The sequence below is a fragment of the Anoplopoma fimbria genome, chromosome 3 (assembly GCF_027596085.1).
Source record: "Anoplopoma fimbria isolate UVic2021 breed Golden Eagle Sablefish chromosome 3, Afim_UVic_2022, whole genome shotgun sequence".
Classification (NCBI taxonomy): domain Eukaryota; kingdom Metazoa; phylum Chordata; class Actinopteri; order Perciformes; family Anoplopomatidae; genus Anoplopoma; species Anoplopoma fimbria.
The window spans coordinates 22,614,605-22,639,495 of record NC_072451.1 but is presented as its reverse complement, the minus strand read 5'-3'; the positions used below and the strand labels follow the sequence as shown (position 1 = coordinate 22,639,495).

At 42.6% G+C, this 24,891-nt stretch overlaps 1 protein-coding gene across 2 annotated transcripts; it reads right to left on the bottom strand.

Annotated features, from left to right (window-relative positions):
* Positions 1–461: 461 nt before the first annotated feature.
* hs2st1a (heparan sulfate 2-O-sulfotransferase 1a) lies at positions 462–24,558 on the bottom strand. 2 transcript variants are annotated; one of them, XM_054596009.1, is made up of 8 exons: positions 24,334–24,558; positions 24,033–24,207; positions 6,466–6,719; positions 6,253–6,338; positions 5,851–5,989; positions 5,584–5,681; positions 4,025–4,182; positions 462–2,470 (listed from the first exon to the last, which is right to left on the bottom strand). In XM_054596009.1, the coding sequence occupies exons 2-8, from the start codon at positions 24,154–24,156 to the stop codon at positions 2,247–2,249; spliced, it is 1,083 nt and encodes a 360-aa protein (XP_054451984.1). In that variant the 5' UTR covers positions 24,157–24,207; positions 24,334–24,558; the 3' UTR covers positions 462–2,246. The 2 variants fall into 2 exon arrangements, with proteins under 2 accessions (XP_054451984.1, XP_054451983.1); XM_054596008.1 differs by having other exon boundaries at positions 24,033–24,558.
* Positions 24,559–24,891: the final 333 nt, after the last annotated feature.

Here is a 24,891-nt window from a genome sequence, read left to right as displayed (position 1 = left end):
GATTATATGAGAGCAGGGTTGAGTAACACGGAGTGGCAGCACCGGGTCATTTAAACTTTCTCTGGCCTCTAGTGATTTCTCTCATTTCAAGTTACAATGTTCTTATTTTGTTTTTCAGCTGCAAGTATAGTGACTTCCACAAGAAGAGTAAAGGTTTACATACATTCAGGTTGGCATGACAACCTTCTGTGCTTTTTTATATAAAATTGTTAAAGTATAATTAAGTTTTATCTCAACATATTTATCACTGCACATATAAAACACTGATAAAAGACTCTAGGTTGAGATGGAAAGTATGTTAAAATGGATAAACACACACACAGTCGGAGGCAGGAGTAGACCTGGCAGCTCTTTATCTCCCTCTGCAGGATACCAGCCCTGGAATAATCCATCTTTAATTCTCACTGTGCAAGCGTAATCTGTCATTACCACTCCCTGCTCTGTTGTACCTGATGATGATGCAACAACAATAACATTCAATCAAAGAACACACATGCATCTCTGGTAGTTTAAAAAAAAAGTTCCATGTATTTCGTTTGGCATCAAAAGATGATAACAGCCATGTTTGTTTTTAATCTGCAACACAAGGAGAGCTGGGTGTGTAGAAGGCACACAAAAACTGAGCGGCAATTACAGATTGTCCTCAGATTAACACGAGTACCTTTTCATATGTATATTTAAATACTTCATGAATTGTGATGTGGCTGTACATCTGGTAAAAAAAAAACATCTGTGAAACTCTTCCAGGTGAATTAGTTGAGGGGACAACATTATGTCACTTTAAACGTTTCCAGCTTTTACTTAGCAGTTTATGAAGTGTAGACAAGAACTTTAATCAGCCAATAAAAGGCCTTTAAAACCCCAATAAACCCGACCGTCAAGAAACGAGAGATGACAACTACACAAGCAAATAAGCAAAGTTATTACCAACCTTCCATCTTTTATGGGGAGAACTGCAAAGAAAACAGCAACGATTTAATTAAACAGTTCAACATTTTATGGAAATACGCATAGTTGCTTTCCTGTCAATTAGTTGAGAAGATTGATACCACTCTGTAGGCAGACTTTAAGATCACTAATTAACACTTGTATCATGTGAGGTTAATGTGTACACAAGCTGATGTGTAAAAACAACAAGTTTGCGGTGTTACGGGAAAAGTGTCAGGCTAGCTGTTCCCCCTGTTTACAGTCTTTATGCTAAGCTAAGCTAACCTGCTGCTGGCTGAAGCGTTTTATCGAAAGGAATGATATTAGAGTGGTATCGATCTCCAGATAAAACTCTTGACAAGAAAGCAAATGAAAGCATTTCCCTAAATGTTGGCACATTCCAGACTATCTGGTTCTACAATGAAAAGAGAAAGGCAGAAAATTAAGTGGAAACTAAAAAGTGAAATGAAAGAGTTGAAGTAAATATACAAACTGACTGTATAAATGGGTTAATCTTAGACTGTAACAAATCAGTATGTGACTGAATCAGACTGGAAAAAGTAGTAAATATTTACAGCAGCAGCATCCTTAAATTGTTCTTACACATTTCAATACTGTCACGGCTTTTCTTCTTTACGGAGGAATAGCCGCTGGGCAAAGCTGCGCAGTTACATCCAACAAAACACATCAAGTACAGTATAAAACATACGCACTTGTCCCAGTAAATAGTCCATGGTCGCTGGATTTTTATTTCATAAAAACCTCAAAAGTTCTCATTCAAGTCCAATAAAACAGCACAGTAGTCAGTTTCTTACACTTAAAATCTCTTTAAGTTAGTAGTAGTGGAGGTGATGCATGGAGATGTTGTGTCACTTTAGGAAAGAGTTAAATAACAACCAAACACAACCAAACCGTACAGAGCCAATGAAAATGTTTTGTCTGGGTCGGAGAACAGAGAAGCCAATCAGGAGTTGAGGTCCGACCAGTCGTTGGACGATGTGTCTCCGGACAAGTCGCGGCAGAGGTTCTCTGTCCAGGCGACCTTTGACATGGAAGTGAAGTGGAGTGGAGGCCCGGGGGCTGCTGGGAACACAACCTACCGACGAAAACACAAGCTCCTTGTCCAGTTGGCGGGCACAGACGTGTATAAGGCAGCTGTCACCAGAGGCAGGTTGTTCTGCAGCTCCATGTTATGTTTGTTAATCACAAACCAGCCACACAGTCACCTGTCGTCCATTAGTCTCACTTTCCTTCTCTTTTTCCATCTCAGACTGCACTGAGCCTGTACCAAGTGTCCTCTTCTACAGACATGTGCCTCTTCAGTTTTTGGGGTAGATTTTCTCATAGAAGAAGTTTTGTGCCAGCAGGTAGAGCTCCCCGTCCTTTTCTCTGACAGCATGTGCCCTGACAAACTGGAACTGCTCCAGTGCAAACTCGTAGAATTCGTTCTCCATCTTCCAGATGGCTGACTGCTGCAGCTTGGCGATCGACTCCTTCGTGGGCGGCTTCTTCTCGCTGGTCTTCCTCAGGTGGGATTTCTTCCCTGTGATAAAAAGAGGAGGAGGATTGAAAGGGTCTGGCTACATTAACTCAGTGATTCAGCATTAACATACACATGGTCTTTCATATAAAATGTTACTACAATTTTATTTTTTTGTAGTATTTATTTTTTGGTGCAGGGAAGTGAAGTTTTTTTTTTTTTGTTACTGGATTCAAAAAAAACATGAGCACTATGAAAATTGAAGCCCTCAACTGTAAATCATCATAATTATCACGTTTTCAACAACATGTGCCTGTCATTGTTAGCCCACATGAAACAGGAGTCTGACATGTAATGCAAAGTCTTTTCTGCTCATAACTGACATTATGGTCATTATAAACAGTATTTCAGGTTTAAAGTCATATCCATGTAACGGTTCATATTTAGCGTAAGAAAGAAACTGCATGACTTTTGTACATTCATGAACATCGATGAATGTGAGTTAACAGTTAATTACTATTCCTCTGCTGGTTTACGCTTAGACTTTAAATTCAATAAAATCTGTGTAAAACCAATATGTGCACAATAGAAAACACATTATAAGCATACAAACCCTAGAATCTGCATACAATAAAGAAAGATAAAATGTTAGACACATTGGTATGTGGTTTTAAAAATATTAAATCCTGCATAGCAAAAGTGCAGAGTGTGAAAGAGAGGCATTTTCAGCACCCTTGTCCTTAAATTTACATAATGTTTGTTCAAGGTGCAGTTTACAATACTAATATAATGCTAGATATTTTTATGAAAAAGAATGCAATATATCATAATTGTTATATTTTGTGAGTCAAATCTGAATCTGCAATGTAACCAGTAACATTTCTCTGTCAGGTAAATGTAGCACTCTAATGTTTTCCTCTGAAGTAGCAGTACACAGTAAGAAGTATACTGTGGAGTTGCATATTTTCCCAAATGCTTTGGGAGCTTTTTGTTAGATATTTCAGGGTATGATGAGTAAGAAAGGTAACGTAATTCAATATTATTCACAGCTAAACATCAAAATAAATCTACGGCTGTTAGGCAAGTTTATTTCTCAGGACCCAAGGAAGTGCAGTATTGATTGTAACGTTGTATGTATGAGCTGTTCTCCAGAAAGCTGGAAGCAGCAAAACCACAGGCCAAACATTCGTACCAAATGCTTGGCCTATGTTGTTGCTGTTCTGAACAGGCATGTTCCAAAAGGACACTGCACTAGTACCTTATTAGCTTAAGTACTTGGGTGTATTTACTGCTAAATATGATGAACATTCTTGAGCCAAAGTACATTTACATCAATGTCAGATTTAATTCTGTGCTCTCCATTATTCATTCTGGCTGCACTCATAGCTAATCTGTAACTATATCAGCGAGAGGCATGAGTGCATATTGATCACAGTTCAATTCTCAGAGGAGCAATTCAGAATGCTAATATGCAACCACAGCACATGGACAATTTCAGCATTTAAATGTGAGGGAGCCATTAAGTAGCTTTTCAGAATATTATACAATTAGCGAGGGAAACAGAAATATGCAAAGAGAACAGCAAATGGTTTCTGACTATTCAGCAGACGTTGGTACCTGTTTTGTACAGCTCAGTGGCTCCTTTGAAGAAGCGTGGCAGCGCGGCCTCCAGCATCATGACAAAGTCCTCCAGCTCTTCTGTTAATCCCACCAGCATGTATTCATTCACCAGGTTGTATTTGGCCTGCTCCAGAGCCCACTGGCTGCCCACGTTCCTGCACAGATTATGTTTATTGTATGTGATTTGTTTTCTTCGTTTGGTGCTGAAATAGTGGCAGTTCTGCTGCATGTAAAACGATCACAACATTTGCAGAGGACAGAAAATGGACAGAAATTGTGGGGGAGGAAGAGAGTGAAGATGAAAAGGTACCAAGACAGCGAGAGGAAAATGAGACGTGAATAGAGTACAGAGAGAGACAACAGCAGGATGAGAGAACGGAGGAAGGAGGCAGGAAGGAATGGAATCAGTGGCAGGTTTTGTCATAGTCAGGAAATTAAATAATAAGGAAGGAAGAAGGTTGTTAAAGCCTGTTAAGTAACTTGTTGGCAAAGCCTTGTTAAACACAGTATTAGAAGACTGGCAGAAACTCCACCTTTTGTCTTCAGTATTTATTTTATGTTTCCAATATGCTCTCCGCTGCTTTAATATGCTGCTAGTGCACCACAGTGAACTCAATCATAGCAAAAGGATCTTCTTTTCGGCATTATTTCAGGATCTCTGAGTGAAAGGGGCTTTGGACAGTCAGACCTTCAGTTGGTTACCTGCTTCTGGAGGGTATATGGTTAAAAGATGGAGGAGTCAAGGAGAGATTAAACGAAGGAAAGCGAGGGCAGAGAAGAAGAGAGATTGATACAGATCACCATGTAGAGATAACAAATCAAGGCTGAGAGAGCTTTCAGAGACCTTGAGAAGATGAGTAATAGAAAAAGACTGTGAGGTTTGATGTTTTACATTATGAAACCGAACTGATACAGCATCACTCCTAGACTGACTGACCTGCTGCCTCAGGTAAGAAAAGGATAAGAATGGTGATATTCTATGTTTTTTTTTTGTCATTTCAAACAGAAAAGATCAAAACCAACAAGGAGTTAGTCTGTCTCGCTCTAACCTTTCTGTGGCACTTAACCCATAGGACAATAATTCAAATTCAAGATTTTAACATTGAAAAACATCACAGGAATAAAGTTTCTCTTTAAAAGTAAAGCAACAAAAAGGCTAAATAATTTCCCAAACAGCTGGCCACTGTAGTTTTTAACGTAAACGAAGCAGAAGTAAACTGTGTTTTTGTTCGGGACACATTTGGTGCTCTAGTAAGGGATGAATGTTTTTATGTTTTTGGACAATAGGCCGCATTGGCACAGAGGAATAAGATACAACAGGCTTACACATATACAGCACAACACTTGAAAATAAGATCAATTCATTGTTAATTTAATTATTTTCATGGAATTTGTTGACAATAAGAAAAATATAGATTATCACCAGCCTTAAGAACAAATAAACAGAAAAGAAATAACTAAAGCTTCTAAGCAATCTTTGTTTCTATCATTTCAAATATCAGATTATAACTCGGACTCAATGTTGTCTGAACAGCCTCAGATGTTTGAACACTTACCAGCACTCGGAGTAGTGACCACAGAAGAAGGGAATCTGGAGCCAGAGCTTCTCGGGAGCGCAGTCTGAGCCGCCGGCTGATACACATTCATCAAACGTCTAAAACACAAACACGATGCATTGTGAGGATGAGTATTTTGAAGAAAATACTAATTTGTCAAATTGAATTACAAACGGACGTTTTAATAGACGGTATAACCAGGAGGACTGAAAAGAATGTGGATCTATCTATTTAAACAATACCATGAGACAATTTTTTAATTTCCACCTTCTTGTCTCCTTGTTTCCTGCGTCGCAAACCCGGCCGGTAGTCATCCCCGAAACGCAGAAAGTAATAATAGGACACCAGCCGTTCAATGGGGTCCCGGATCACGTTTATGTAGATGGGCTTCCTCTTCACGCCAAACCTGACAGAAACGACAGTGACTGTGTTGAGGCACTAACATGTGAATTCAAATACACAGACACAGATTTAAGAGCTGAAAAATGTGCTTCTTTAGTGGTTGAAACATGCTGAGGTCAGCAATGTGCATTCAGATCATTACAATACACTGAGTAAGTGAAAAGCTGTGAATGACCACAAGGTGGAGTAACCTGCACAAAGCCACAGCAGGGTTAATAAACCGTTTTTTTTACAATGTTGCTGTATATTGTAAGACAGTGTATTTACTTGGTGAAGTCCAGGAAGGAGACGTGTCCGTGGTAGAAGGCCGGCTTCATTTCCCTCCACTCAGTCACATTCTTTACAAACCGTACCTGAACCAAAACATGATTATTATTAAAGTAAATGAAATGTATAATAATATAGAAACACAGAGTAAGCAGGCCTCTACATTACAAATGAAAGAGTGAATTCATCTTAAAGAAGCCTGTGAGCTCTGACCTGGTCCTGTATGGACATGACCGGGTTGTTCTTTGTGGTGTTGATGTGCAGGACATGATAGTGGTTCTTCCCGCACAGGTCGTAGGCGATGTTGGTGAAGGAGGTGCTGGCCGTCTTGGGCACGCGGTTGTAGATGATGACGATGTCGTCATCGCCCTCGGACAGCGTCAAGGCCGACGAATCCCGTTCCCGCAGACCGTCCTGCGTGTGCCGCTGCTCGATCTCTCGCACCTCGTGTCTGGCGATGGCTAGTTCTGAAAGGGACGACGAGGAAGTTGGATACAGGCGAGTTCAACTTTAATACTGCGGAATAGAAGTGGTGAGCAGAAAATGTCCTTCAGCGAGTTAATCATTATACAACAACAGTCAGATCCAGGAGTGCTGCTCTGGAGCTGAACCTGACCTCTGACCTCTCTATGGAGCAGAATAACTGAATAAAAAAACATCTCTTTAAAAAGTACCAGGAAGTATTGCATACTAAATACTGTATAGTCCAGACAGGCAGTAAGAAAAAATATTTGAGAAGTTTAAATGAGTGCAAGCAAAAAGACTACCATCTCCAAGTCCCACATCCTCAGATCTTTGTTTATATATGGGTCAGTGTTTAACTGGTGTTATGCTCAAATAGCACTCAGCAGACACATATTTAACATCTCTGCTACTCTAGAATTAAATATAAACCTCATCCACTTAACATGAGCTACCCCTCAAAGATATTATGCTGTCCTTGTCAGAAGTAACACAGCTGTATGTGAGACTAAGCTGTAATTTTCAATTTCATTCGAACGTCGTCTCTTTTGGAGAGCCGAGCGCTCAAAACTCCTTTCCTGCTTCACACCGAGGATCAAAAATAATGTGAAACAGGAATATTAGTTAATCATTTTGTGAGCGGCCTATTTCACGCTGTGGTACCACCGCTCTTGTTCGCTTATCAGATTCCACTTTAATGTCGGCCCACCTTAACTTTCACTCTCCTTTTTTAACCGCAGAGTGAAGAGTCTGTGTTCTCCCGGTAATAAATGTACCGTCATATGGCCAAGTACATCATAACTACATCTGTGTGTGTGTGTGTGTGTGTGTGTGTGTGTGTGTGTGTGTGTGTGTGTGTGTGTGTGTGTGTGTGTGTGTGTGTGTGTTCCAGACAGACTGTAAATAGTGTGAATTGATTTTTCCAACCTAGTTTCCTCTGCCTCTGAGAATAGCATTGCGTAGCGAGGGTGAAAGGGTGACGAGCGAGAGGTTAGAGGTTGGTACTTAAGACGGTAAGGCTACAGTTATTTGATAGCTAACTGGACGTTTACAGGACATCAATACGCTATATATGAGGAGGGTGGAGGTATCTGAATCCAAAACGCGGCATGAAGCGGCAGAAAAGCCAGACCTCAGTGCCTCGGTTTGAAAAGATTCAACACAAAAGAAACCCAGGCCTTTGTAATCCTCGGGCTTTTCTTAGCCTGAATTCGCCTCAGATTGACTGGTGTTGACAATGCCTCAGGGTACTCTGCAGGAAGGATGGAGCGAGAAGAAGAAGAAGTAAGTGTGTGTGTGTGTGTGTGTGTGTGTGTGTGTGTGTGTGTGTGTGTGTGTGTGTGTGTGTGTGTGTGTGTGTGTGTGTGTGTGTGTGTGAGTGTGAGAGAGAGAGAGAGAGAGGGGAGGCTGCACAACACTGGAGCACCTAATACCCGTGGGAGCACTCAATGGAGCCAGCGGGTTCCTGAAGCCCGGCCTAAAGCTCTGCTTGGCTGCTGACACACTGTTTCAGCCCGGACCGGCCGGCTTTAGAGGACCGGCATCTGGCACCGGGGGCCAATTAAGATGTCAACTGTGATTCTGCGGGCCCTCTCCTTCATCTGTGCAACATTTGGGCATGCACACAACACTGTCACTGCCCCCTCTCTTACACCCTCCTGAGCAGCTGTTAATGTTCCACTCATCAAAGCTGGGTCTGGTTACGGACGGAGCCGTGCCGCTTCCGCACGCTCGCAACTGCTGCTCCGGGGCCCCGATGGCGTGGAGACGTGCCAGGTGGCTGTAATGGCTGAAGGCTGTCAGTGTGCAGAACAACTGTAATGGACACATTCATTCACGCCTCCTTCCAAAGCGTGCATTAGCCAACAAAAACAGCGATAACAGTTGCTATGCTGGAACTTTATCGCTTGGGCTCAAATGTCCTTTTAGGATTCTTTTTATGATGGTGTGCAGTGAAGGGTGCCAGAGAAAGACAGTGGCGTTCAAAAAATAGAGTCAGAGTGTAACCGGTGACAATGCAAGTCATAAATATTAGGAGCCTTTAGTGTGATGTGTAGTACCAGGTGTCTGCTTCACAGTCTTAAAGGCCCTGAAAACATACTTTCTCAATCAGCTTCTTACCAAAAGGGACAGGGTCTCACAGGAACATTTTCTGCCAAAGTTAGAATAATAGTTGTGTTATTTTGCATCCAAGATTTCTGCATTTGTGTTTTTCTCTTCGCTATTCTCCACGAGTTTAGTTGGCGATGTCCGTCACTTACTTCCGTGAACCGAATAGTAATTTCGCAACATTTGAATCTAAATGCTTGTGTTGCCAGACTACCGCCAATCAGGTCTCATCAAACGACTCCCACATAGTCCTGACTAAGAAGATTAGTTGAGTTTGTGTTCAAACACTTAAGAATGAATACTTAAATACGTTTTTTTTCTTTTTTTTACTTCAAAGCTGCTCCAAAGCTGGGAGATATTGATGATATGTCCTGTTAGAGCTTGTTGCAGTGGCCCAAAGGAAACCCGTTACTGCAGGTTTATCTTTTGATTGTTGTTGGTTTTTTTTGTCATGGGCTATGTTTTATAAGAATACTGAGGATTTGAAATAAAGTTTCAGATGCTTCAAATGGTAAAACAAAAAACAAAGAGTACTTATACAGTACTTTCTCAGTGGCCAGGTTTAGAGATATCTGAGGGGAATGGAATTTTGTTTGACATTTCCACTGCTGTGAGCAAAAAATATCAACAGCAGTGTGGTTTTTCAGCGACAGTGTCCCTGCTACTCTGGATAATCCACAGACCTCGCTGTCAACAGTTTTCACAGAAATAACTTTTTAGTGAAGAAATACTCGGCTGTTGACAGCGAGGTCTGTGGATTATCCAGAGTAACAGGGACATTGTCTCTGAAAGAGTTTTTTAAATGTATTGTTTTAAAGCCGTGAGCACCACAAGTTAAATTCCATTCAACTCCATTGTGCTGGCAGTAGCCTCAGAGCAAGACATCTCATAAACTAGATGGACAAATAGGATTTGAATCAAGAGAGTTGACACTATAAACTGTGTTGGTACTGACATCGGCTTTGTCCTTGACCATATTTTGAACTACTGACATCTTCTGGGCCAAACAGGAGAACATGCATCATCATGTAAGCTTTCTTTTTGCTTTGTTGTGGCATAAACACACAAATTTAAGCTTTTGTGTAGCTCAAGCTTGCCAAGAAGGTTGGCAGCGTCTACATTTTCCCCCCCGAGGAGGTGGGGGAGAGTGGGAAAAGACCGGGGGGCTACTGCGTCCCCAACTACAGCGTTCTCAGCTATGTGAAGGGGCCCAGAAACCACTTGTTAAAGACAGGCCGTTTTTTGTGGCAAATTTCCAACAACCAACAAGGAGGCGAAGCGGGCACGGAGAGGGCTTCTTGGGCTTTTGTAGAAGACGCCCTATTCATTGCGAGGCTGAATACACTTGGCACAGACCTCCATATCAGAGGGCGCCACACACACACACACAAACTTAGGCTTAGCGTTCCCTTGTGAGGTCATTTAATTAGAGAACAAAAGCCTGAATTACTATGGCCACACAGCAGGCCTCTTTTCATTCCACATTTCCGCCAGTTTCCTTCCCTCAATCCGTCTCTGTGCATTAAAAGCTAATTACGAACCGTGAAGCCAACACGGGTCTTAAACATTGTGACAACTACAAGCCTATTACTCAGAGTTTCATTCACAGTGAGAGACAGCAGGAAGAGCTCTGGTAGTTGAACATATTTACTGAAGCAATTTCGCGGCTGATTAGACGCAAGCATTTGAAATAATCATTCATATTCGCCGCCAGATCTGCAAAATGTGACAGGCCGTCATGTATTATTGCTGCAGCGTCAGATCTGATGGGATAATAAAAGTGGGGGAGAGAAGATGATCCTTTCTCCAAGCGGCACATAAATCTATCATCGCTCCGATCCGCCAGTCGGAGCTCTCTCCCTCCGTCTGCTTCCCCAGAGAGGGTTAGCCCTTCAAACCTAAGCCTTGGGCTAGGTGGGTAATAGAGATTGGCTATCAGCGGCAGACTGAGGTGTACGGCTTGTATGGTTCTGCTCGGATGCCGCTGGATTGCAAAATCAATGAAGTATGACAGGGAAGAGATCTAAGTAGCTGCTGTATAAAAATGGAGTTAGTCTGCGGCTACTGGTGCCGTTTCTCCCTCTTCCCTCTACATAAACCTGTGAGCACAATGCCGTTTCTGCGGTGCCATGTTTAAGGGGGGACAGTTACGTCACCACTGCAGCACTCACGTTCATTTGGATAAACCGTGCACTTCCGAATTTCTAATTATTCTAATTCAGTCCTCGGATCCGTTTAGCAGAGAGTGGATTACCAGAGGACACTGGAATGAAGTCAGACTAATGGGGAGACTGAGGCCTGATGTAAACAGAGCCGAACCTGCCCTACCATTGTTGTTTTAGTGATGACAAGGAATAAGAAACATGCAGTGAGAAGAAAACCGTCGTGCAGCCTTTCATCTCTGCTGGCAGCTGCAGATTACTGAAAAAAGGAGACGGATAAACGAGCACTTCCATTAAGTGATTGTGAAGGTGTTCGGTACATTCAAAAACGCCTTCAGTGCTTTCAAACAAGCTCAGCACGAAAGCGGGAGCAGAGAGATACACAACCACGCACACTGAAGCATAAAACTTCCTTTAAACTAGACACCAAGAGTTTTATGCCACATGCAGTAATTCACAGATGTTCACTTGTTCACGTGCAATTGTTTGGGAGGGCTTTTTGAAAAAGATGAGACATTTTCTCCATTGGCGTTGACACACAAGTATGACATTGACACTCCATGAAAGGTTTCTTTCACTCTGCTGTGCATGCACAGTACAGCTGGGGAAGAGAGGAGAAGTGGGAGGGTTGGGGGAGAAAGGAAAGAAGAAGAGACAAGGACCAGGTCTGAGTAACATGTGGACTGACTAATATGTTCCCAAACACTTTAATCACTGTCTATAGCAGACAGGATTAACCCATTAGGGGGGCCCAGGGTAAAATGGAGCTGGTGTGTTCCCATCGACCCCTCTGTCTTTTGTGTCTGTGTCCTGTCGACTCAGTTCCCATTAAATACAGTGCACACAGCAGAAAGTACATGGCAGCTTCATTATTTATACATAGAGACCCAGCGACCTTGATGATGGTCTCTTTATTCAAAATTGTTTTTTAAATATGCACCATGAAAACACAATATAAAACTATGGATGCACCGATCGATCTCACTATCTCTGTCCACATTGTGATTCCAAACACCTCAACTCAAGATATCTGCTGATACACAGTATTGACTCCATACCAGTGACTCTACTCCCCTTTTGCGTTAACTGCAACGATACCTTTCTGTTGCATTCAAAGAGTCTAACGCTAGCTAACTGGTAGCGTTAACATTTATACTAGACTTGAGTGCCCAGTTGCTGCTGCGGCTGTCTAAGGTCAGAGGCTGACTTTACGTGCTGTGTGTGTTCATCCTGTCAAAGAGGTTTAATAGGAACTGCCTGATACACAAAACGTGCAAACACTTTCATCACCAATTATTGTAACAGGTTAGCAGGGTATTTTTCATATAACTTTTGGCCCAAATCTGTCCCAAAATGGGCCTTGCGGTCCTCTTGGTAGTCCAGCCAGGACAGTCACAGAAGGAATGACATTTACTGACTAACAGTAAAAAAAAAAATATCTCGTCAACAGAAAGATCTGGGGAGTTTCTTTCCGTTTTGTCACCTAGATTTGTCATAAAGTCTGAATGGGGCTGCTGGAAATCATGGTGTTTTTAAAGTCAGACTATATAGTGATACTGATACTATATATATCAGCAATTTAAGCAACAGAAACATTCCATGTTTGAAACTCGGGTCAACAGATGCACCCAGCGAGGTGACGGAAGTGAAATAAAATGTCTGGCTACATTGCAGATTCTCGTAAATAATAAGATTCACAGTGACGTGATATTTCCTGTCCTGGACTTGGCACTGCTGCTTTGTGAGGCCGCATACGTACAAGCTGAAGAGTTTTTTCATTGTTATGAATTTCACGGTAGTTCTGATTTTACTAGAAAGCCCAGAGGAGAGCAGGAAAGATGAGGCAAATACATCGGCAGGTGCAGGATAGAAGTGCTCCATCCTCCAGAGAGATGCTGCTGCTGCCGGGCCCTTGAGTTTAACTCAGCCCACCCAATCCACACGAAGGTCGTGTATCCGGTAAAGCCTAGCAAATGGCTTTTTTTAAACCTCCCTGGCAAAGTAGCGTGTTGAAAACAAGAGTGTTTCTGTCAGAGAATGCCGACAAAGCATTCCTCATATATAGCGAAGAGACAAAACTTGGCCTTGTCAGCGCTGACATACAACACTGTGCAGTCAGTTTAAAGTGGTTAAGTGGTTTAGGGTATAAGTCTTGAGACCCAATATAATACTCCATTGAGTGTCATTGAGGAGCAATGTTTTTACACCAGAAAGTTGAAAAAAGCCCTTTTTTGTGGAGAATGGACTCTAAAAGTGAAGCAGCTGAGGATTTATTTTATTTTTTGTCTCTGTGGAGTTCATAAGCTACAGATTAAAAACAAGCTGTTCGACTACACTCAAACACTAAATAAGCTCCAGCCACATGTGGCCCATTTATAATACCTAGTCTAAATGCAAGCCATGTCTCTACACTAATGATAACAATCCGGGATAGATGGAAACGATAATCGTCATGGTTCAACCTGCCACTTTCTCCCCTAATATGTCTTTTAATGCGATCGAAGCCGGTAGTGCTGTCTGACAGGGGAGCCAATAACGTCTGGGAAAACAGGAAGAGTAAAAGGGGGCCACGTTCCGTCTGCTTCATCAGAAACAGCCAGTCAGATGAGATTATGGAGCAATTTACACAGATGGCAGATCCCATCATTCCCCCTGCCTTGTTAGGTAAAGGCGAGTCTGACAGGTTGTGGAGGGGAGGTGGAGGCGATTGATTGTAGCAGGTCTCATCTTGGCACAGATTGTCAATGACTCAGCAGTGGGAATTAGCCAACATTTTACAGAGGCATTTGCACTTCAGAAGGAAGGAGCAAATATCTGGGTAACTTGTGAAGGGAGAAGAAACCAGCAGGAATGTCTGTGTCGCCCGCTAAATGTTCACAGCCTCGCAAACACTCTCTGTGAGAGCGTAAAGTGGCTGAATGCATATAGATTTACACTGAAATACAACTCTCGGTTGCCCTCATATCCTAATATAACAACACACAATATTTGCATAACAGTGCAGATCTGGTAAGCTCCAACCCAGATATCTGATGTTCCCTCTCCGGCTCTCGGCCCTGCAACAGATAATTAATAATGCATGTATGGCAGTCTGGGGAGAACTCCACACTCTATTAAGACCGAGCAGGCGACAGCTATTCATAGTTTTAATGATGAGCGGGAGGGACAGGTGAACGCCGCGGATAAGCCGTCCCGTGGAGAATCCGTCCCTCGTTGAAACGTGCTACAGAATGAAAACGGCGTTACACAGAACATCTCTGCGATGACGCCAGTTCTGCTCTTCAGACTTATCGGGCTTTCATCTCTCAGTTTGCCACTTCTCTTTTTTTTAAATCTCATTATATTTTGCATCTGCAGGCCATCCATCCAGTGAGGATGTTGTAATGTGTTGGCCATCCGAGGATGAGCAGGCCCCATTTTTACTGTCTAGATACAATTGTGATATCACTATGTGGAATTGTTTTGGATTGTTCCTCTGTGTGTTTGGTCACATGAGCCTGTTAATACAAATCACTTATTAAGATGGAGCTTAAACCATCCCCTTCATTTTCAAATTCTTGTTTCTGTCTTTTAGTTTGAGTTTGATTTACTCACTTTCATGGTAAGTTACTGCCATAAGCAGATGAAAGATGAAATTAAATGATAAAAGAATTGCTTGATACCATGTCCATCACGCTTGCAGCAATATTCAAAAAGGGGAACTTCTTCTATTACTGCATAATAATAATAATAATAATAATAATAATAATAATAATAATAATAATAATAATAATAATAATAATAATAATAATAATAATAATAATAATCAATCCTTTATTAGTCCCACAATGGGGAAATTATTTCTCTGCATTTAACCCATCCCGGAGGAGCGTGTCAACAGCTGTATGAAGTCTTTTGTGGTTCCAGCAGGAAGTGATGTCACTTGGGGCAGCATCAGTTGGGTCGGAAGACTACAAGTTTGGAAATAAATTTAAAAAAAGAAGTGATCTAAATAGACAATTGTAGTCCACTACTGAGCCCGGCAGCTCAAAGCTACATTAGCCGCTACTAGCATAACACATCTATATCTCTAATCGAACAGTGCTGCTTTAGTTGCATTTTGGGTAATGTAGGTGGCAGGTTATTGTAATAGAGGCTACCCTGCCCGTGATTTGGTGATGGTCTTTTATTTAAATACTATTGCAGGGCCCTAATGAGTGCATGCCTTGTTGCTTGGCTCCCTGTATTACTACTAACAGCGTTGCCGGGGTTGTGGCCGTTCGCTACACATGGCCATTTGGACCATTTGCCACTTCGGAGCGGGCAGATTTCTTGGCTCATGGACTTGCGGCAGGGAAGTGAAGAAGAGTTTTTTTGTATCCAGCGTCCAGCAGCAAGTGAACTGCAGTCAATGAGTCGCGGCCTGTAAAGTCTGCATAGCCCTGAAGCCACGGCCCCGCTACTGCACAGAGCACTGTTCATTTCTTTATTCAAAGTTTTAGGGTCCCAAGAATTACACCCAACAAGGGTGAAGTAGATCAGATGAGCCGTTCTCAAGATATGTGAACTTCATTTATTATTAATTTATATTCTGATATACAGTTTAGAATCTGCACTTTTATTATTTCAATAAAGGGTCAGGGTTATATTACAGTCTTGGTCCCATAAAGACCAGTTTCATTAGGGTTACTACATATATGTAAATCAAAAGCATTCAGTCACAGTAAATTGAATAAATGAGCTATGAGACGACATAAACATGGGCTCTTGTACATTATGGAATGCAGTTTTTACTCTATCAGTAATATGCTAAAAGATTAATTGAATCATCCCAAAAGTAATGTGCAGACTATGAATGATGAAAATAATTGTTAGTTGCAACCCCTTATCAGTAAAGAGATTAATACAAAAACATTAATTTGATGATTGTGCAGATTCTAATTTTGTTGTTCTAGAAGGTCTATCAAAGTGTATTTACATATTCTTTTAGCATCAGTGAAAAAGAGACAGATTTTTATAGTTTAATCAATCATGTCTGTCTGATGCCCAATTTGTTTAATAAGGTCAGAATCTGCAGCAATACTGATCCAGTGTATTGGATTGGGGCGCCATTAATATTAGTGAGAGGCAGGACAGGATAGATTAAAAAAAACAAAAAAAACAAAAAAAAAAACTTAAATCAATCAACCTTGTGTGCAGCATTACTGAAAGTGTTGGAGAGAAAATATGAACACAGAAAAAGACACAGACGCATAAATCTACTCATCCTCACTCAGCAGGGGACGTCTTGATTGTACAAGCTGAATATTCAGCAACCCAGATATTTCATTAATAAGGCCTTACACACATAACACAGCTGTGTGCCTCTTCTTATTTGTATTCTGTATAAATTAACTTTGAAGTTGAATTTCAGGGCTTTTGGCAAAGCTGCTCACACCATACAGCACAGTGAGGAAAGGAAAGGAGACGCATGCAAAGACAAGGACAAGGATAAAGACAAAGAGAGAGAGAGAGAGAGAGAGAGAGAATGAGGCAGAGACGAATAGAAAAGAGGCAGAGAAGTCTGAGAAGGAGAGAGGAGGGAAAGTGTAGGAGCATCACATTAACAGCTGATCCCTGAGGACGCCTGGTGTTACAGGAAAACAAGATAAAGGGGGAGCTTCAAGCCGACTCTAAAACTAACAGGAGCAAAGTTGAACCAGAGGCTGAGGAAGAAGAAGGGCAGCGCCGCTCGACCACCTAATTTCCTCCTTTATCCCTCCGTGCTCTGACGAAATTGGTTGTAAAAAATGCTGCAGGCGTGCTTTCTTCTCCTTTTTTTTTTTGGTAAGGGCTTATGATCCACAAGCCGGGGCTTTAAATATTCCTGTGTTGCAATGAAAATTAAATCATCTCTTTCATTTCACCCCCTCCCTCCACACTTCCTCCTCCTTTGATAGCACCTTATTTCAGAAGCCGGCGGAGGATTCTCTCCTTTTAGGCGCTCATCCAATGGGGTTTGTCAAACACGCGAGGGATTTGAATATCACAAAGGAGACTCGACACGCAAATAAATAAGTTGTTTACAGATATTGATCCAGAAGGAGCTGGATGAGAGTACGGTCATTATAAGTTATCGTCACGAGTGAGGTTTATTAGCCGCTAGCCTGTTTCCATCTGTCAGAAGAGGAGCTTAATGGTGTCGTAGAGAAAAAGAAAACTCTGCTCACTGAAGAAGAGAGGAAACTGACACCTGCTGTCACGTGTTTACAACCACAGGCTCCATTATCTGCGAAAAAAACAACGAAAAAAGAAAAAAAAACACACAGGCTTTGTCTATGTACGGCAATTTGTTAGCCCCAGAGTCTAAATTTGATCTTGTAGCTTTTATATCATTAAAATAGAGTGGCGAATGAAAAAATGATTATTTCTGAGACCACATAGAAGGAAAACGTCACATCAGCACAGCACTCAGGATCGATGTCCTCTCTGAGCATCTCTGCAGAACTGTTTGCTGACACACATCTGATTTATCGCTTCAACTAAATAATAACTCATCATCCATCAGTCAGAGCTCCACTGGTCCCCGTCAGTTCGCTCAATATAATCTGACCTGCAGGGTTTCAGTGACACATGATGTTTGAAGGCCACTTCTTTCAGTTTAGTGAACTGACACTTCTGCCCAACAGGGAAACAGGGAGACGGGAGGCTGTGAGGAGGAGAAAGTGCGTCTGTGTGAAGAGTGAGGGGAGGGCAGATAGTGGAGAGGCCAGCTGAGGGGAGTGATGGGTGGTGTTGGAGCGGGGTGTTCTCCTAGAACGGCCTCCAATTACACCCAGGGTGTGAAACCGTCCATAACACCCTGATTAGCCTCTCTGTCATCCTGCTACAGCAGCGAACCTCTCGATGGCTGCTATTGCTGCTGTGCGCGCCACTTTTGCAGGGAACAAATTCCCTGTCAGATGAAGTGTGCGCCAGGGGCCGTATATCCTCGGCCCCAATCAAAGCGTGCTCCTAACAACACAGCATCAGCCCTGTATGACCATTAGCTCTGAGCCTCCCTTCCTCCCACAACAGATCCATCCCCGACACCTACGCCCCGTCTCCGCTGTGGGCTGCCCTCCATTAGCGGCTCAAATGGCACGTTCCAGAGAGTGACGGAGCAGACAGGTCCAAGCGTTAGACGCTGCCGGCTGCTTATGGTAGCAGATGCCAACGTGCGGAGTGAAAGCCAATGACTCATGCACCCTTTATACCTCTCAAGGAAGCTAAAAACAGAGATGTGAGGTGTCAGGGAGAGTTCAAAGGGAATCTGAGAGGAAAGAACAACGAGAGGAAGGAGAAGATCACACATTGAGGATGTTGAGGTTTGCAACTGGAGCTGTAGAAAAGACGCGGGGCTCAGTCTGGTTGAATGCTAGCGATGTGTCACCAATTAGATCAAGTGGAAGCAACCATTTAGTGTCGCAGCCATTTGAGCGAGTCACAGAGACCAGTGGACACACACTTGACCAATGTGTAGGAGGGAAAGGAGTCATGCTTGGATCGTCTTTAAAGTACAAACACAACTGCAGCTCACGGTCTTATCGCTGACAGGATAAGTCACCGTCCAATCAAAGCCCATGCGGTGTGCGCATGAGGACAGACTAGCAATGACTGACCGGTGTCCTTTCAAGAGCAAATTCCTACCCAGGTCCCTCAGTGGCTGAGGGTGAGGGGTGGGCTCGAGGCAGCGAGAGCCTGGCATGACAATCAAAGTCAAATCCAAAGCCAAAGCCCCGGAGCGACAGGCTGCGGTGACAAATGAATGCTTAAAAGTCTTGCGTCAGCTCTGCAAAAACACTTGGACAATGAAGTGCATGCATCTCTTTTCCTTCATCCATCTCTTTTTTCTCAGCTCATCACAGAGCCGCCTGTGTCTGGAACTAAATATCACCACGCAACAGATGGAAATTGAATTCCTTTAATCAGGCTGAATAACGGCCAGCAGATAAAAAGCGATGCTGCCGAGGGGGGAACAGTCTCTGAATATCTGTCTGCCGGGTGACACACAGCCCTGGAACGACCTGCAGGGCACAGAGGTGAAGAGGTTGCTTGCTACAGTTACAAAAGGCCCTGAGGTGACAGTTTTATAAGCAACGTTTCCATTTATGCAGCTCCTGACATGCCAGCGTTAACCTGCTACCTTTGGCTGCAAGTTCTGTTATCAAAAGATTTTTGAGCACCAAAAAAATGGTAGAAATGCTGAGATTCCTTCAATAAATAAAAACTGTTTTTTTATTCTTGTTTACGAATAATTTCCCTGAGGAAATAAGTTCAGCATGGCTTGAATCTATGAAAGCAGGTAGCAGGGACAGATGTTACACAAATAACGACGCACTCAACTGTGTAATGAACACGCTTTCAGCCAGAAAACTCAGGAATCATAAAAAGTAATGTTTCAACCCCACAACTGAGAGTGATTGGGTTGGTATCAACAAATTATTACCCACAATACATCGCTCTGGGATTTTGTATTATCTTTTATATAAGATTTACTCAGCTTGCCGTTTTGTGAAGGGATGTGACGCAGGGGTGGGAAACGATTTCGATTCACTGTGACTATCTGCTATGTTTTAAAAACATATTTGTGATGATTCATAATTAAAAACAGATGAATTCACATCCATTATCTTTTAATAACTCAATATAAGTAACGAAAATAATTATTGTGTCAGCTGGAGGGTTACATTTCTTGGCATTGCAAAGAGAACCAACAGGAAGCAGCAACATCCTCGTAGTAAAAAAAAAGAAAACTGAATTCTGGTCCGATTGTTTCCATGATCGGCTGCTCAATTTCAGCTGACCAAAACGCTGCTATTATTTTGACTAGTTAAGAACGTAAGAAGACGCACACTTGTGTATTACGGCTGTTGCGTTCAGGGTCAGCAGTTAGGAATGGACAGCCCGGTATCACAAAATTGTTACTATTGATCATAGCGATGAGAATTAAGTTTAAACCTTCTGATTATTGAGATTTCTGCATTGAGTCATTCTTTTTCAAGAGAGAATCGCGATGCATCTCAGAATCGATTTTCTCCCCCACCCCTACGTTTAATCTGACAGTTTTGAGCTCATCCCACAAGTCGGCTTTCAGTTCTTCTTAGGAACCAGAAAATCCCTCTGGTTAGGGCCTTTTGGGTGCCGGTTAATAGGACACACTGATCAAATTGTCTCAACTGGTTTAGAAGATCTAATTACAGTTGAATCAAATTCAGGTATCAGTCTCCCGTTTGACGTCAGTGAATCATTACGCAGGAATGCCAAGTCTCAGACAAGGTGAGCCTCTAAAATGGTCTGAACTGAGTGTGCCTTAATGCCAAACCCTGATGGGGGGGAAGTGGCCCTGAATCCCCGTTCTTGGCTCTTTATTATTCCGTCCATCCCTGCACAGTCAGCCTCCGTTACTGTTGACCCAACCAGCAGCAGCGCCGGTGAGCAGCCGGAGAGAAATACCGTCGGAATAATGGATTAGGCCCACAGCAGGACACAAAGCTGCATCGCGGCATGATTGTAATGCAGGAGACTTCTCCGGGACACAGTGAGGCAACGATTAGTTTGGAAGCAAATCACAGCTTGTCTGCCCTGCGGGGGGGGCGTCTAATGGGGGAAATGATTCAACATGCGTGTCAGGCAATAGGCTCCCACGCTGTGAGGAGAGGGCGCCGGTCATTCCAACCCGCATTAAGTTTAACATGAACATAAGAAAACATGGTGTCTTCTGTTTCTAGCATGTGATAATCATTCATGGAGGTTTGATTTTGTTGTGCTGTTTTTTTGTTGTTTTTTTATTGTTGCACAGATGGACCTTCAGCAGGCGTACCTGGTAATGAGACCGGCCCTGTGGCTCTCTGACAGCATCGGGCCTGTAAAAGCCTCAGTCACAACTATTTGGCTATGCAGCACATAATTCAGAGCTCCAGTATACAGACGTCTGCTCAGTCCACTCATCCATCAGAGCGCTTTTTGCCAAGTCAACAGATTCTCGTGGTGGTGGGCAGTCGGGGGAAAGGCCTCTCAGTTTGTGTTTCAGCATCGGGAGTGTGTCGGCGTGTGTGTGTGTGTATGTTGTGTGCGTGTGTGTGTGTTCAGCCTGAGAGTCTGGATTTCCACTGTGTGTAAAGTATAGCCCTTTACAGCAGCAGTAAACATGCCACAGGCCAATATAGTCATCTATACCCCCACCAGGACACCTGATTGTTCCAACATGTGAAACCTTAACTGGGATACTTTATTCATTAAGTTTACTTTTGACTATTTTATTCACAATCTAGCCTGGAAACGGGTCTGTCTACTCGCTTACCTGTAAGGCCCAGGAAAACAAACATGGAATACAAAGAAAAATATCCACATTTAAGAAGCACAAACTGGTGAATTGTTGTAATTTTTCTTGAAAAATGACTAAAAGATTACTTGATTATCCAAAGTGTTTCAGATTATTTTAGATTACATTAAAGAAAACCTTAGACATTACCTCAACTTTTAGGTAATTTTAATGGCAACTTTTCACTATTTTCTGATGTTTTGTCTACAGTCTACCACTGAACCGTTATCACTCATACCTAACACAAGAAAACTCAGCAAATTCTCACATTTGAGACTCTGGACTCATCAAACAATAAAATCAATAATCAAATGAGTCAATTTTCTATCATTGACTTGAATTCAGTAGCTTTTGGTTTTGGACAACTGCTCAGAAATAAAACTTACAGTGTATGAAGACGTCAAAAACAGCTCTGGGACAACTCTGACTCCACAAACATATCAATGTGTGTACGCAGTCGTGATTCACACACACACACACACACACACACACACACACACACACACACACACACACACACACACACACACACACACACACACACACACACACACACACACACACACACACACACACACACACACACACACACATGTTTTCACTTATTTGGACCTCTTCTCTGTACAGACTGTGATTTACTGAAAGCTCCTTGACTCTCCTGTTAGTTTTGTTGCAGCTTTATCAATAAAATATAGAGTCTGGTGACCTCATATTTAGTAGAGTAGATACACCCAACATCACCTGAGCGCAGGTGCCTGTCGCAATAATTACATAATTGCCTGATCACGATAGTTTGAGGTAACCACGATCTTTTTGCATAATCGTTATATTCCAAAATCAGGTGAATGTATTGCCAATGTTTTCAACAGAAAGGGTATTAGGTGTGTTTCCATCAGCTAGGTTGAGTCAAATAAACTGTCTACCTCAGCAAAAGGTTATAATGCAGGGAAAAAAAACATGGGGGGGAAAAAAAAGAGCTGTTGGACAATTTATTCTGTTCCAGCCCACATGAGGCCCCTGTGTGTTGCTAACAAAGCAAGATGATGACAGAGGTGCCGATAACGCAACTATTGATTAATAGCGGAGAATTTATGCTGTAGTTGTAACTTCTAATCAGCTTTTCTTACTATTACATTTAATTATTTACACCTCTGCTTTTCCTGCTGAGGCAACTCAAAATATCTTCACTGAAAAAGGCCCTTCAGTTAAAATGAAATAAGCCTTTTTCAATGTTAATAGCACAGGTTTTACCAATACAATTAATGATTTCTCTGTTCCATTAATCGCCCCTGAAAGAAATTTGAATGAACCAGCATGCGCAATAAAAAAGGACCCTGGAAGTGCCTCACCTTAATGGAATTCACTGCAGCCATTTTTAATGTTATTGATTGCACCTATGCTTTTCCTGCTGCTTCAACGTGTCAAAATGTCTGTCCTGAAAATGGTCCGTTAGCTGCCTCTCTTCAGTGCCAGGCTCCCACTGTCATCAAATGATACAAGAAGTGGTGTTTGAACCCCTGGGGTACGCTAGCTGCACCCTCAGATTGTCTGCACCGCTCTGCTGTTCCTTAAAAAGAATCCCCACAGCGGGGGCACCACAGAGATAATCCTGCAATGTCCCAGATCTTTATTGGGGGTGAGCCCCTGATGGGAGCTCACAATGAGATTTGAACGCAGCGCCGGCCACGTTTCAATCACAGGACAGAGTTTGCTAAAGGGGCAGGAGAGGATTTTCAGCAGGGTGGCCTCCCCATGTGTGCAGAATATCATTAAAACTTACTCTGAGCAAATGGAGGTTTCCTGCAATATACTGTAAAATGTCCACTGCCCATCACATCTTTTAGGCTGACTCCAGAACCACCAGCTACAATATTAATGTCACATATTTCAAATTTAACTGCTGGTTTCTTATCTCAAAAATGTACCAATTTATCAGTTATTCAGTGCCAACTCATTTGAAAGTCTGTTAAGCGATAATGGTATTTTTCAGGGAGAATTGACAAACATGCTCCAGTTGCATCTTCTCAAATGTAAGAATTTGCCTTTTATCTCTATCTTTATTTTCTATCATTGTAAACTGAATGAGTTTTGGACTGCTGGTTGTACAAAAAAAAAAAAAAAAAAAAAAGATATCATAGGGGGGTTTTACAAAACTGAGATGGGCCATTTCCAAACCACAAGATTGATCACAGTCAGAATTGTCAGATTTACCTAGAATGTCAATAATCTAAATATCTCAAGTTTACAAAACACACACCCACTGTCACAGGGCAACAGGCTGAAGAGAGCAACACCTCCTCAATCTCACACTGCATTGCACAGATGGATGAGAGGTACTATCTGTAGGCATTCAAATTATTATATTCCTTTATTGATCCCCATGGGGGAAATTCAAGTGTTGCAGCAGCTCAACTACACAGACACAGACAATAAATACACATACTATACAACAAAATAAAAAAAATAGAACAGGAATAAAAATGTACAGGTACTCAAAATGGTAATGCTCCCTGATCACTAAACATGTCATGACTGTGTCATTGCCTGAACCATACGATGAAGCACTTGTGGTGGGTTTAGTGCTGCTCTCTCAGCACACTGACCCAAATGCACATCAATGGTAATGCACATATGCACAGTGACCAAATAAAGATACCTCCAAACCCAGCCTGCGGTGTTCCTAGAGTGAAGGTGGATGTTATCGGGCTGCAGACCCGCAAACTTACCGAGCTTCCCCCGGGACTCCTCCAGCTTCTGGATCTGGTTCTCCAGGAAGAACATGGCCACTGCGAACGCCAGCAGCGCCAACAGCTGCAACTTGGGCGGCATCATGACTCTGAGCAGCCCCATCAAATCATCCAGAGAGTTATTTGGTCAGTCCATCGCTCAGAGAAGGAGACACTGAAAACACGCACAGCGACGACGGTGATCACAAAGCGGCGGAGTGTCTGAGCATGGCCCTCCCTCCCTCTCTGTGTCTGTGTGTGTGTGGGGGGGTATCGAACAGGGATCAAATCCTCTGGTTACCTCAAACGCGATGTGTTCATGCTCGGCTCGGTTATTTCATCAAGTCAAATCCCAACAGAGGGAGCACGGTAAAGCCCCCGGTGATGTATCCAGAGTGCGGTGTGGTCTCTACGGTCAGTAGGAGTGTTTTGGTACCAGCCGCTGTCGCCTGCGTCCCCCATGTAGAGCTGCCCTGTCCCATCCAGTGTGTGTCCACCACCGCACCACGGACACACTGTTACTACCACTCAGTCCATTGGATGTATCAACAGTCCACCACACAGCTGAGGGTTTCTATTCGTTGACTATCTCTGTCTGTTCAAACAGGATTGGACAATTTTCAAAAACGTGCCTGAACTCGGGCAGCAGGTGTCGCTGTTTCCTTTTGGAGCCTGATAAAAAAAAGAGACGAAGAAGACGCTTAGAGGCGACCTTAACAGATGCCAAAACGCAAGAAACATAGAATACACGTAATTCTCCTTAATTACTCAAATATTTATACAAATGTTTATACAACTCAAATGAACGATGTGATGTCAACAAGCGACGAACAATATGAAAAATAAAGATGTAGTCAGT

Coding starts and splice junctions, on each gene's coding strand:
- hs2st1a (XM_054596008.1), bottom strand. CDS start 24,156: ATGGGGCTGCTCAGAGTCATGATGCCGCCCAAGTTGCAGCTGTTGGCG. Junction 5,682..5,850: donor GGAAACAAGGAGACAAGAAG/GTGGAAATTAAA, acceptor TTTGTGTTTTAG/ACGTTTGATGAATGTGTATC. Junction 4,183..5,583: donor GGTCACTACTCCGAGTGCTG/GTAAGTGTTCAA, acceptor TAATCTGTGCAG/GAACGTGGGCAGCCAGTGGG.